The 14,370-nt window shown below is 36.5% G+C and overlaps 2 protein-coding genes across 3 annotated transcripts in view; both read left to right on the top strand.

The window, feature by feature from the left end:
* The first annotated feature begins 1,277 nt into the window (after positions 1-1,277).
* cul5b (cullin 5b) lies at positions 1,278-9,036 on the top strand. Of its 2 annotated transcripts, none has more exons than XM_052587540.1 (19): positions 1,278-1,347; positions 1,960-2,069; positions 2,268-2,367; positions 2,498-2,674; positions 2,842-2,983; positions 3,067-3,212; positions 4,043-4,123; positions 4,232-4,325; positions 4,672-4,802; positions 4,924-5,031; positions 5,659-5,723; positions 5,848-5,980; positions 6,123-6,254; positions 6,338-6,461; positions 6,548-6,723; positions 7,031-7,192; positions 7,341-7,459; positions 8,102-8,225; positions 8,620-9,036. In XM_052587540.1, exons 1-19 carry the CDS (start codon positions 1,324-1,326, stop codon positions 8,812-8,814), a joined length of 2,343 nt encoding a protein of 780 aa, XP_052443500.1. In that variant the 5' UTR covers positions 1,278-1,323; the 3' UTR covers positions 8,815-9,036. The 2 variants fall into 2 exon arrangements, with proteins under 2 accessions (XP_052443500.1, XP_052443499.1); XM_052587539.1 differs by having other exon boundaries at positions 4,232-4,370.
* A 684-nt stretch (positions 9,037-9,720) lies between these two features.
* capn5b (calpain 5b) overlaps positions 9,721-14,370 on the top strand; it is a 28,586-nt gene continuing 23,936 nt past the window's right edge. Inside the window, exon 1 of the mRNA XM_052587434.1 lies at positions 9,721-9,850. The gene's annotated coding sequence lies outside the window, so the exon portion shown is untranslated. The remainder of the gene's footprint in view (positions 9,851-14,370) is intronic.

Genomic DNA, 14,370 nt, shown 5'->3' with positions numbered 1-14,370 from the left:
TTGTAACGATTTGTATTGTAAAAAGCGCTATACAAATAAACTTGAATTGAATTGAATTGAATCTCTCTCCTATATGTTGCTGGCTCATTAATATTCAACATACAATTACCATACTGGCAGAAATGCAAATTTAAAAAGTACTAGTATCTATTAAGATCAGGATATCTCTGGTCTAAAAAGTTACTAGTAACTAAAAAATAAGTACTAGTTCTATTTTTTGTTAACACTAATAGTTTAATTAAATACTAGTCACTATTGGAATAAGTACTAGTAACTTTACAAAAGAAACTAGTACCTAAAGAATGAACACTAGTACCTAAAGAATAAGCACTAGTAGTTAATGAATAGTACCTAATGAATAAGTAGTACTTAATGGAAAAGATACTATTATCTAAAAAAATAAGTACACGAAAAAAAGATACTAGTACAGCTTATAGATTAAATGTTAAAAAGGCTTTCCATACCCTTACCGTAAAAGCGCGATTGGACGCGTAGCTAAAAAAGAGTGGCTCTGGCTTGACCGTGTAGCTTCAAGACGCGTCTGGCTTGGCCGCAGTCATTTACACAAACATCCAATGGGTGCTTAAATGTACGTCCTCTTTATTATATTGTGACCAACGGCAGAGACGCATGCTATTTACGACTACACCGAAGTTTTGTTCACTGAACAGTATCACTTACAATTACATCGATGCGAAATTTAATTCATTATAAATAATAATAGTTTTGAAATTCCCATATTTAACAGCCGTCAAACTTATTTCTAGCGATGATTAATGAGAACTGAGATATCGAGACGAGTATTCTGCAGCTTCAGTTGCTCTCGGCCTTCGGATTGTTTGTTTTGGGAAAGATCCTGTCGTGTCCTTGGACAGGGAACTGATTATCACTATCCACACAGTAGTTATGATTCATGTTAACGTACTCCTTAATATAATCTATCTGTGTGAGAACTAAACTCTCAACGACAGGACATTTCGTATGCCACTGCTAGATTAAATGTGAATGTGCATTATTTATTAAATATGTATCACACTGGCAGTACCTAATGACGTGATTATAAAAGCAAACCTGCCATCCTACATCAATCAAAAATTAATTTAGTATGCGCGTTAGAAATCTATGCAGATGCATTAATTGACTGTTCCTTTCATTTAAATTGTGTATTATCATTCTTTCTTTTATTCCATCTTTCTTTCTATAAAATATAAATACACGTATGAATAAACAGCAGTACCAGTGCTGCTGATGCAGTCCGTCTCAATGTTCCCTAGCAACCAAACATCCTCAAACATCGCGATACTGCACGGGGACAGAAGAAACATGGCGACGTCTAATTTATTGAAGGTAGGAGGTCCCTAAATGTGAGGATATTTTGCATCGTTTGCGTCTTCCGTTATGTTATGACAGCGATGCCATGACCCTGTCTCTGTCCTCTATTAATTGCATCGCTAAACATGACATGGTGACTCAAAACCACATTGTTTGAATTGCTGATTGTATGTAACGTTGGGGGGGGGGGGGGGGGTTGTACTATTATTATAATGTTTAGGGATGATAACGTATTTAAGGATGCCTTTTCTCACAAAACTTACTGCTATCTATTACAAGGCTGCCTATAAATGAATAGAAAATATAAATACATGCGTATTTAGTTTTCCTCAACAAAGTTGCAACATTGCAGATTATTTAAATGCTACATTTATTCAGCCTGTGTATATTTATGTCAAGCCTGAAACTCACCTGCTGCCTCTCGTTTCTAATCACACAGCTTTAATACTCTATATCTACATATATGTGTTAAATTAAATTGAAGTTAACCTTCTGTTACTGTTTTGTTGAATACTTGACAGGAAGTGAAATAATCAAAATTCTCCTCTCTTATTTCTTTTTTTATAAATGCATAAAGCCTATAATAATTTTAAAGAAATGTTTATTGTTCTTGTTCTCCTTTCTCAGAATAAAGGTTCCCTGCAGTTTGAAGACAAATGGGATTTGATGCGGCCCATTGTTTTGAAGTTATTACGTCAGGAGTCAGTTACTAAGCAGCAGTGGTTCGATTTGTTCTCGTAAGTTGTCATCGAAGTGAGATAGTTATTAGTTTTTTTATTTTTTTATTAAACTGATGGCACTGTTTGGGTCTGATGGTCAATAACATCAGTCATGACTAACAAGAAGTTTTAAACCATAGTTTAGATTACTTAAACATTACACAACGAATACAGTCAGATTTAAGACTGTCTCTTAATAGTATGTTTGATTTGCAGAGACGTTCATGCGGTGTGTTTATGGGATGACAAAGGCCCGGCAAAGATTCACCAGGCACTTAAAGAAGACATCCTAGATTTCATCAAGCAAGCACAGGCAGTACGTACTGTATACCAGTTTTGCACATACAGTAATATGAAGTAAGTTCATTTTTTTCTGTCTTATTCCAGTAATCCCAATTTTTTCAATGCATATTGTTTCTATTCTTACTCTTTCCGATCTACTTCAGAGAGTACTCAGTCATCAGGATGACACTGCTTTGCTTAAAGCTTACATTGTGGAGTGGAGGAAGTTCTTCACACAGTGTGATATTCTACCTAAGCCCTTCTGCAAGTTGGAAATCACTCTGCTGGGCAACCAGGGAAGCAATAAGAAGTCCAATGTTGAAGACAGTATTGTTAGAAAGGTGGATTCTCTTTCTGCATTTTGACCGTATACTTCACATCAATTTATATTATACTGCCTTATCATTTAAATGCAAATATTATTGTAACAACTGATGCATAACATCATCAGTATACACATTTATCCTAATCATTTGTTGTTTTATTTTATTATTATTTTTTGCTTAAGCTTATGCTGGACACGTGGAACGAGTCTATATTCTGTAATATAAAGAACCGGCTCCAGGACAGTGCCATGAAACTGGTCCATGCTGAGAGATTAGGAGAAGCGTTCGACTCGCAGCTTGTCATTGGAGTGCGAGAGTCATATGGTAAAGCTCTCATAAAACTAAGCCACTCGGGTTCTGTCCAGATGGACCTCTCCTGATGGACGCTCCTGTCCTCTGTCTTACAGTGAACTTGTGTTCCAACGCTGATGACAAGCTCCAGATCTATAGAGAGAATTTTGAGAAGGCATATCAAGATTCCACTGAGAGGTTCTACAAGACACAAGCACCTTCCTATCTGCAACAGAACGGCGTTCAGAATTATATGAAATATGTGAGTTTGTTTTCAAACTGCTGTATTGCCTAAACTAGAAAAATATTGGTGACACTAGTGCAAGTCATTACTACTGTAGTGTTACAGCTGTCAAGTAAAAATTTGAATATAATAATTATTTATGAATTAACTTGTTATATATTTTTTTTATTTAATAGTGCAGTTGTATTACAAGTGCAATTCTGTTTTAGAAACAATATTATTGTTATTAATTTATTATTGTATAATCACATTCAGTTAATTCCTTTCAGTTATAAAATTAGTAGTGCTGTCAAACGATTAATCGCATTCAAAATAAACATTTTTATTTACATAATGTATGTGTGTGTACTAAATATATTTATTATGCATGTAAAAATATACATAGTATATATTTTGAAAGTATTTACACGTATTTACATGTATATATTTATATTTATATAATTTATATTTATATATAAATATATTTAATGTTTGAACAGTATTTTTCTGAAATATATACATCCGTGTGTGAATTTATATATATATATATATATATATATATATATATATATATATATATATATATATATATATATATATATATATACAGTGACAGCACACACATATATTATGTGAACAAAAATGCTTATTTTGGATGCGATTAATTGCGATTAACCGTTTGACAGCACTGAAAATAAGTTTTTTGCGTATAATCTTGTGACAGTTCTTTCCTGTAGAATCAAAAATGGTATGGAATAGCTTCAGATTTCTAACAAGCTTTTGTGTATGAATGGTAAATCTCAGCACATATCTTGAAGTGTCACAGTATTTGAGAGTTGTTCATCCCAGGTGGCACTTTTGATTGACAGGCAGACGGGAAGTTAAGAGAAGAGGAGAAGCGAGCACTTCGATATCTGGAAACCAGACGTGAATGTAACTCCGTCCAGGCAGTGAGTGTTCCCTGCTCATTATTAAATAATGCTCAGTGTGTAGTTTGCATTTGTCTCTCTCACTTAATAACATTGGGTGCTCGGTTTGTGTCTTTTGCGTTCTTCAAGCTAATGGAGTGTTGTGTGAATGCGCTGGTGACGTCATTTAAAGAAACAATCCTGGCTGAGTGTCCGGGAATGATCAAGCGGAATGAGACAGAGAGTGAGTACGGCAGGAGCTCAGGCACCAAAGGCTCAGCGAGTTCAGGTTGGCAATAGGATACGGTTCCCATCTATATCTTGCCAAAAACCTCCCCACCAATCCCACCATCTGTGTGCTTATGTGCCGACCACTGAGTCCACCAACCCATTTCAGCTGTAAACAAATGCAACAGTTTACAACTATTGTATGTAAAGGGAAGGAAATGCCAAATGTTTGCATCAGTAATGCCTACAGTAGTTTAACTCATTTGGTCTTTTTGCTTTAGAGCTTCTTATATAGGATCATGATAACAGCATTTTTTATGTTACTTAAATGTGATTGTTCTGCCATTGGTGTGTTACTGCAGAGCTGCACCTCATGTTCTCGCTGATGGACAAAGTGCCCAGTGGTATTGAGCCTATGCTGAAAAACCTGGAGGATCATATCTTGAGCGCAGGTCTGGCTGATATGGTGGCCTCAGCGGAAACCATTACCACAGTGAGTTGAGACGGTAGCTGCTTTTTGTTATAAGACAGATGCATCATGGATATATGCGTCCAGTTTTTGAACGATCTAGATAATATATGATATGTTACTGACATTTGTTTTAATTTCGCAGGACTCTGAAAAATATGTTGAGCAGCTCCTAACATTGTTTAACCGCTTTAGTAAATTAGTCAAGGAAGCATTCCAAGATGATCCACGTTTCCTAACAGCCAGGGATAAAGTAAGTCTCAAAAGAATTTATCCTTAAGTCCAAACCATTCACTGTAAAAGAAAAAATATATATATTTATAAATTTGATTATATTTATTGTATAAAATATTATTGCAGTCTAATCATATAAACTATATAAATATAATGTACATTACTGTTCAAAAGGTTAGGGCAGTAAGTTTTTTAAATATTTTTTTAAAAGTAGTTTTTTAATTAAAAATGGATGCATTAAATTGATTAAAACTTACAGTTTTAATTGCAGTGCAGTTATAATGTTACAAAAGATTTCAGTTTTAAATAAATAATGTTCTTTTTAAATTTCTTTTAAAAAATCCTTAAGATATATGAACTGTTTTCAACACTGACATTAACAAATGTTTATTGAGCACCATCATTTCTGAAGGATCATGTGAAACTGGAGTAATGGCTGCTGAAAATTAGGCTTTACCATCACAGGAATCAATTACATTTCAAAACATGTTAAAATAGATAAGTTATTTATTTGAATAATATTTTATAGTATTACAGTATAGGCAATATACTGTAAATGCACCCAAACTTTAAAAAAAATAATGTACCATTAAAGTGGAAAAGTGGTTTCCATTTGTCCATTCTTATTTTATTTGTGTTTACGCAGGCATACAAAGCAGTAGTGAATGACGCTACAATATTTAAACTAGAGCTCCCTCTAAAACAGAAAGGGTATGGGTCTTAATATATACATATTTATCTTCTAAAAAATAGTTTTGTATCTTTTTGTTCTAAGAATATATTTTAAATATAGCCACACATGGTTTGGGTTGCATTATTTTTTCTTTGTTTGCAGTGTGGGTCTGAAAACACAACCAGAGTCAAAATGTCCAGAGCTGCTGGCCAACTACTGCGATATGCTCCTTAGAAAGACCCCACTGAGCAAGAAACTCACCTCAGAGGAAATAGAGGCCAAGCTGAAGGAAGTGGTGAGTGAGTGGGTGGAGTAACCAATAATTAGTTTTTTTTTTTATTGTGGCAGTGTTCTCACAAATGTTTCTCACACCTCTGTTTGCAGTTGTCAGATCAGATGCAGTGTTTTAATTGTCTCTTTTTATGTACTGATTACAGCTCTTGGTTCTAAAGTATGTTCAGAACAAAGACGTCTTCATGAGGTACCACAAAGCGCACTTGACCCGCAGGCTAATTCTTGACATTTCTGCAGACAGTGAGATTGAAGAGAACATGGTGGAGTGGCTCAGGGTAAGAGGGCTTGAAAGCACGCTTATGATGGATGAAAGACTTTTTAGTCAATCTCTTTAAGTGACTTTTGTGTTTGTGTACAGGAGGTTGGGATGCCAGCCGATTATGTGAACAAGCTCGCCAGAATGTTCCAGGACATCAAAGTATCAGAAGATTTAAATCAGTCCTTTAAAGAAATGCACAAACACAACAAACTTGCATTACCAGGTCAGATATACCACTTATGAACTGATGCTTCTGAACTATTCTATTGTAACTTTGAACTAATTATTATTTATGTCTCGACACTACAGCTGACTCAGTCAATATAAAGATCTTGAATGCAGGAGCTTGGTCTCGGAGTTCAGAGAAAGTGTTTGTATCCCTGCCCACCGAACTAGAAGATCTCATTCCTGAGGTTGAGGAGTTTTACAAGAAAAATCACAGTGGCAGAAAATTACACTGGCACCATTTGATGTCCAATGGCATTGTGAGTAGCAGCTTCAGTCCTTTGTATAAAAGCATGCTCGCTCTACTTCCTTGGAAAATAGGGGACACCCAAAAGCAGCCTCTTCCCATTGAGACTAATTTGTGTGCTTTGTACTGTCACCAGTAAAAAGCACTGAACTTTTGATGCTTGCAAGCTCTACTACTGTGAATTGTGTTGATGCAAACTTAAATGTCAGTATTGTTTCTGCTACACTGGAGATTCTGCCTTGACTTTGGCATTTTATAGGGGGTTTGTTGTGTCAAGGGAGGGAACAGATCAAGATTGGTTTCATCTCTTCTGTCGCTAGATCACATTCAAGAATGAAGTTGGGCAGTATGATTTAGAAGTCACGACATTCCAGTTAGCTGTGCTGTTTGCCTGGAACCAAAGGCCCAGAGAGAGGATCAGCTTTGAGAATCTGAAACTGGCCACAGAGCTTCCAGACGCTGAGCTGCGCCGGACTCTCTGGGTAATAGTGTCTTTATTTTGTTAACATTTCCACAACTGTGTTTAAATAGGAAGGACATGATCATGTGGAATGCGAATGAAAGGATCTCATGTGACATCGACTTTACTAAATCCTTTGTTTTTGTTTGTTTTTTGTTTTAAACGTATAGTCTCTTGTAGCTTTCCCCAAACTAAAGCGTCAAGTGTTGTCGTATGAACCTGTGGTGGGCTCTCCTAAAGACTTTGCAGAAGGCACTGTATTTTACATCAATCAAGAGTTTTCTTTAATGTAAGCACAATCATTAAACACTAGCTGCATTTGATGAAGAATGATGAAGAATTTAAAGAAAACTTGTTAATATATATCATAAGTCATGCACATATTTTCATCACTTTCCATGCACTACTGATCTTTAGGGGTTGGAATGATTTTTACATTACTCACCAAGGATATTTACATTTGTTAAAAATATAGTAAATGTTAAATATTTTTACAGTTTAATATTACTTTTTCTACTTCAGTGTATTTTAAAATGTAATTTATTACATTTAATTATCATGTGGTGGCAACGCTGAATTTTTTATATCCATTAGTGTCACGTGATGATCAGAAATCGTTCCATTATGCTGATTGTGTGCTTAAGAAACATTTCTTTTTATGGCATTCCTAATGTTTTTGGAAATTTATGTCATTTAGATCAATTGAATGCATCTTTGTTTAAAATAATTTTAAGTTTCTTTAAAAAAAAAAAAATCTTATTAAAACCCAAACATTTGAGTAGGTAATCAAATCTGTATGTACACACAATTATCTATAAGTAAGTATTATAATACATATCCAAGAAGATACATTGCTGGACTATTAGATTATATTAGAAATTATTGCATGTTTCAACTAACCACAGTTCAGTTAAAAATCTCTTCTGCACAGAAAAAACTCAAAGGTCCAAAAAAGAGGGAAGATCAATTTGATTGGTCGATTACAACTCACCACAGAGAGAATGCGTGAAGAGGAAAATGAGGGCATAGTGCAACTTAGGATATTACGCACACAGGTAATGAAATCACATTCACATGGTCTTAATGATTGAAATATGTGTTTGTGTATTTAAAAATATATCCCCATTTTTGATCAATGCTCAGGTAATTAAACTATAAATTAATTCAAAGTTTGAATTAGTAGTGATTTTATGAGGTGCATGCTGGGATGCGTTTCAAACAGTGTTGAAGGAGATCCCATGTAAGATGGGCACCTGTTGGCTGCTTTTCTTTCACCATCTGGTCCAACTTATCCATTATTATTTTTTTATGTGAAATTGTTAGTTTTTTAAACATTTAATCATAAACCCTTATATCAAAACTATGAGAAACATTTCAGACCAAACATTTCCCTGATACTCTGATGTAAACATCAGTTGTCACCAAGCTCTTCTTCCTCACTCTGTACAGGAAGCTATCATTCAGATCATGAAGATGAGGAAGAGGATCAGCAACGCCCAGCTTCAGACGGAGCTGGTGGAGATCCTTAAGAACATGTTTCTGCCCCAGAAAAAGATGATCAAAGAGCAGATTGAGTGGCTAATAGAACACAAATACATCAAACGGGACGAGACGGACATTAACACATTTATCTACATGGCGTAGCCGACCACGCCCAGTGCACTCTGGGACGTTTTGTGTTAGACACTAGTCCTCCTTTGGAGGATTCCATATCTGATTGCAGCCCATTGCCCAGCCTGGTCTGCTGGGTGATTGACTAGATTTATCTCAAGGCACATCACGTTGAGAAATTGCTGACAAATCCCTGCCTTACTTCACAAATCTATGAAATTAATAAAACAAACTTTGGAAGAAATAGAAGAGTAAGTGAGCAGAATCTGTGTGGCTAATTTATATGTGTCTTGTGCAATCTTCTTATTATATTTCACCCCCTTCAATGTCAATTTAATACTTTGCACCAGGTGAAAATATTGCTTTATGTCCTAAAAAAAAAAAAGGCTTAAAAAGCCACCCAGCTGTGTTCATTTTGAGTTCACTGCTGGCTTATCAAATTAACCTAGCTCTAAACATCCAATGACACACATGCAAACAACACATGCCTTATATTGCCTTAAGAAAACTTAAAGTTCAGGCCAGTGGTGTTTTTAACATCAAATTATCCTCATGATTCACAGCATAGTATGTTATTGCACAGAACTGCAGGCCTCAGGCGGTTTTTCCTCCTCAGTTGTTTTACCCATCAGCTCACAGTCTCTGCTTAGCGTGTCCCTGTTTGTCTCCCTAGTGGCAAGTGAGCAATGCACACTGCCGCTGTCCATGGTGCTGATGCGATGCCCACTTGCCTTGACTAATATTGGGAGAATAGTATTATATTGGGTCACACGCTAATGCTCTTGAATATTGCACTCAATCTGACAAAAACGACAGAATGCATCATTTGTTTATTGTTACAATCACAGTGTTACTGTCAGCGTGTGTGCGTGGGTATACATTGGTGTCTACCCTGCCGCACATGCTCAGACTAGGAGTCCACTCCGCTCGTAGGCCCCTCCCAGACACGCGTGAGAGTGATCCGGAGCTCGGAGAAGAGCCTCAGTTGCACGGGACCGCAAGAACGTCGCTGGATCCCGGGAGGAACGGAAAGAGAAAGACGCTACCGTGGGACTGGAGTTGTGCTCAGGTATTAGATTATTTCTCAGGCAGCGAGGCCGTGCGGGTCTGTTAAACAAGCGCTGTGTGTCATCTGATCGAATTTTACATGCGAGACTGTTATTATCCGAACAAACGAGATGAGCGCGCTGATTTATGTTGCTCGCCTTGCGTTTTAAGCGCGAGAGGTAAAGCTTGCCACTTGACGGGACTCGTGCAGAGGCGATAAAATAATATTCCGATTGTATTAGATGTAGATTCGTAGCATAAATGGTCATGTATTTAAAGCTAGTGTGGGGACTGGAAGCCTACTGCATCTCTGCTGTGCATTTGGGCAAAGTACAAGTAGAGCCCAATTGTTCTTGAACACGAAAGGAAATCACTTTCCGTTGTATGACGCTAATTAGTTGCCCCATGTTTCGCGTTTCTTATTAAAATAAGTTTGACCACCAGGCTGACAGGAGTGGACAGTCCCTCGGTGCTTTACGGGAACCTTACTAACGTTAACCTAGAACGCAACAATCATCTGATGACATGTTTTTGATAATTGTTAAATAATTCATCGGAAGGGAGACCCGGTATATCGCTGTGTAAAGCAATTTATGCGTTTCAAGAAATATACACCCAAATTATGCATGCATTAGTTAATAACACATTATAAAATCAAGTCGGTACCAGTGTTTCAGAACATGCTACCTGTGGTGCCTAGCTAGTCTAGATGATGGTTGACCAGATACCGTATTCTAAAGACAGCTTGACCACCTTAAACTGATCAATTTGTAGCTGGTTTGTTGCTAATCCAAGTTGTTTTACCAGAATGAAAATCAGGCTGGAAACCAGCTACCATCTAAAGATTGATTTTACAGGCTAGTTGACTTGATTTTACTACTCCGTCGAGTTCATTAAGTCTGTTCTAGATTGTCTAAATTTGTCCAATCTGGTAAATAGCTGATTGACTAGACATTGACTGTGTGTCTTAAACTGGTATGGACAACTGGTAGGTGGTTTATTTATTTCTAAGTTGGTTTACCAGCTAATGACCAACTCTGACTGGCTAGAAACCAGCTATCATCTTAAGATTGATTTTCCAGTCAACTTGTCTAGTTTACTACTTTAACTAGTTCACTAGTTCTGTTATAGCTTGTCTAAGACGGTCTTTAGCTTGTTAACCAGTCAGCATGTTCTAAAAGCCAACAAATTTGAATTCAATTATTTAGATGGCTTACCAGCTAATTACAATCTTAGACTTGATGGAAACCAGCTACCATGTCTCTTGATTCTCCATCGGGGCTAAAGGACTTCACTAATCTAACCAGTTCTATTCATAGCTTATTATCTGGATGACCAGCCACCATGTTTCATAAACCAGCTTGACCACCATAAATGTGATGACTAACTAGTAGCTGATTTGTTAGTGGTCCAAGTTTGTTTACCATCGAATGGGTATCATCTAAGACTAGCTAGAATCCAGCCACCATCTTTTAACACGAACAGTAAACATTATCAGTTTACTAATCAAGCTAGTCCACAATTGTTTATTGAAATGGGTGTTAATTAGCACAAAATTAGTAATACATTTTTTTTTTATCAAAACTTGCAATAAGTGATATAACAATAGGTTGATGATGAGATGGTTCAATGAAGATTATTCTTTGTAAGACTAAAGAAAAGAAAGTGTTGAGATTACATTACCTGAAGTGTAATATAAAATATTATGTTATTGATAACCACGGTGGTCATGCGATCTGTAGACTGAATTTCAGCAGTAACCCATCCAAAACTGACTGCAGTACATTTTAAATTTAGCATATTTTGAAATAGTGATGGATGTTTTGAGTGTTCGTTGTAAGTCATAGAGTGTGACTGGTAATTCTAGGCATACCGTAAGGTTTTTGCGATGACTTACTACATGTATTCATGAGGTGGCTGCAGTGACGCAGCTGGGATACCCTGAAATGGTGATTGTCAGAAAGGGGAGGAGGTTTTCATCAAGCTCTTTGGTGCACTGTCTCTCTCCCTGCTTCCTCTCTAGCACTCCTTCTACTAACACAGCACGAGTTTCTATACATGTATGTGGGATTTATCAATCCGTGGGATTCATACAGTGCATTTTCTTTAGGAACTAGGCGAAATGCTTAATAGTGCTGAGACTATAAACCACATCAACCCACTAATGCGCTTGTCAAACTTTCATGAGCTAGCAGTATATAAGTTGGGTGTGAGAGAGATTCAAAAGAACTCTATCTGTCTGTCAACTTGCACATTACATCTGTCATTAGGCATTGCACATTCATAAAGCCTTATGAACAGATGCATATGGTAATCAAATAATATTCTTGCTGCTTCGATCCCTCTGTTCTACTCTTTGGTTTCCTGAGATGTGAATTCCACTTGCAAGCCTCAGCACTTCCTACCTGCTTCCTCCCATCAGGAGGTAGAGGAGAGACCGTTTGCCTGTGCGGTGGTCTCACTGATGTCACGAATCAGTCACGAGTTGAGGCCAGGCACCATCTGCCATGCTGGCTGTCCATCTGCAGTGTTTTCATTTCCCCAGGTGCTCCAATCAAGTGTACTCCACAATCAACTTAAACGCGTTTCCAGTACCAAACCAGTCCATAGTCGTGTACAAACACATTCTCTCTGTTTTAAAAAAGTGAGATGTAATAAAGCAGGGAAAATTACAGGTTCCATACAAGTTAAGCTAAATTTAATGCATTTGTGCAGCGATGTTGATTACCACAAAAATTGATTTCTGCTTTTCTTGGGGTAAAGCAAACAAAAACCTGGTTTAAAAATGAGGTATACTTCCAATGAGAGTGAATGAGGGCAAATAGTGAACTTTAAATTCCTCACTATAGTCTTGATTTGTAATTAAAACACCTTCAAAAATGATCATTTAAACAGCTTTACAGCTCAAATGTTTTAACAGCAAATAATATAAATACTGTTATATAATGAATTATACATTTCACATTTATGCGTTTAAATCCTCCACAATTTGTCCCAGTTCACATTTATATGTAAGTTTCTCACAATAACATAGAATTTAGCTTTTCTTAAAAAAATTTTTTTTTTAAAAAATACTTTTTTGAGGTAATCAGGTTTTGTAAATTATTATTATTATTATTTATATACTATTGTAGTATGTAACTTTTTTTAGTAAGCAAGTTTTGGTTAACAGTAACAACACTGTTGGTAAAAGCTTACAACCTTTCAATCTTACATTACTTATATCCAATCCAGAATATTTTAACAACATGCATGCATAATATTGTTATTATTGTTATTTGAATCGCCAATAAGATGAGAAAGAAGCTTCATCCCACATTTAATAACTTGATATTGCTTGATCCTATAATGATGAAGCTGTTATTGTGTAAGACTCCAGTCTTAACATGTTCTCTGCAGAGCTGGCCGTAGAATGACATATGCTAAAGTTTTCTGTCATTAGTGCAGAGAGAATGGACAGAAAGCTGAAGACATAATTAATCTTCCTGAAGCTCTGGGAGTGGAGATGAATAATTCACCGCAGCTCGGCTTGCTCAGCTCCCGAAACTAGCCTCTGAGAGAGCTGTGATTGACAGGCTGCCCATGCATTTCAGAGAACACATCGGAAAAATGTGCGGAGAAATGGACAGAAAAGATCCTTTTCTGTAGATCTGGGCAGATATGGCGTGTTGGGAGTGGCGTCTCTTGGTAAGATGTTCTCAAGTTTCGCTCATCTGAACTACTTTCAAACTCTTGAATAGCTCTTATAGACTCATTCGATCACAAAAAGGTATTCCCCAGTCAATGGAAAAGGGGTGCTTAACTGACACACTCATCCCAGTAGGCAGACTCTGAGCAGTCTCTAATACAACCCTGTAATGATACATTACGGTTCAACCTGGATTGGAAGCAAAGTGCCCCTGCAGCGCCGAGCCACAGTGACATGGTTGTTCTACAGGTACACTTCTTGCCAAGCAGAGTAAATGTGTGTTGTAGATTATCAGTACTACACGGACTGGTTCCTTTCCATATCTAAAAGAAAGCAGTTGTACTGCAGTCGTATATCTTTTGTTTGTCTATTCTAATTACGGTTTTAGACTCTCTGTCTCATGGAGTCTGGCCAGCTGCACACTTTTGACTTAGTTTGGTCCACTTTGCAGCTTACTCTGACCTGGAAATGCCCACTTAGAAAGGAAAAAAAGCATCTGAGCTATATGCAAAGTGACCAGCTATAGAGATTTATTTTATTTGCCATTAGGGTATATGTCCAAAAGTTCCCAGATATTTGTTTTTTTAATAATGTACTCACTAAAGCTGCAGTTTGATAAAAAAAAAAAAAATGCAGTAAAAACTATAATATTGTGAAAATAAAATGTAATAAATGTATTTTTTTCCTGTGATGGCAAATTATAGCCATTCCTTTAGTCTTCAGTGTCACATGATCCTTTAGAAATCATTCTTATATACTGATTTAGTGAGAAATTGAATAATAATACGTAACAAACAAAAACATGAGAAAATATTATATATATTATTAAAATATTAATAATATTAATATTAATA

The sequence above is a fragment of the Carassius gibelio genome, chromosome B21, assembly GCF_023724105.1.
Source record: "Carassius gibelio isolate Cgi1373 ecotype wild population from Czech Republic chromosome B21, carGib1.2-hapl.c, whole genome shotgun sequence".
NCBI lineage: Eukaryota > Metazoa > Chordata > Actinopteri > Cypriniformes > Cyprinidae > Carassius > Carassius gibelio.
This window is presented reverse-complemented; position numbering and strand designations above follow the sequence as displayed.

Bases quoted from the DNA above. Each gene is read 5' to 3' on its own strand.
- cul5b (XM_052587539.1), top strand. From the start codon at position 1,324: ATGGCGACGTCTAATTTATTGAAG. The intron at 2,675-2,841 runs GTGGATTCTCTT...TTTTTGCTTAAG, and splicing joins AAGACAGTATTGTTAGAAAG to CTTATGCTGGACACGTGGAA. The intron at 6,462-6,547 runs GTCAGATATACC...TCGACACTACAG, and splicing joins CAACAAACTTGCATTACCAG to CTGACTCAGTCAATATAAAG.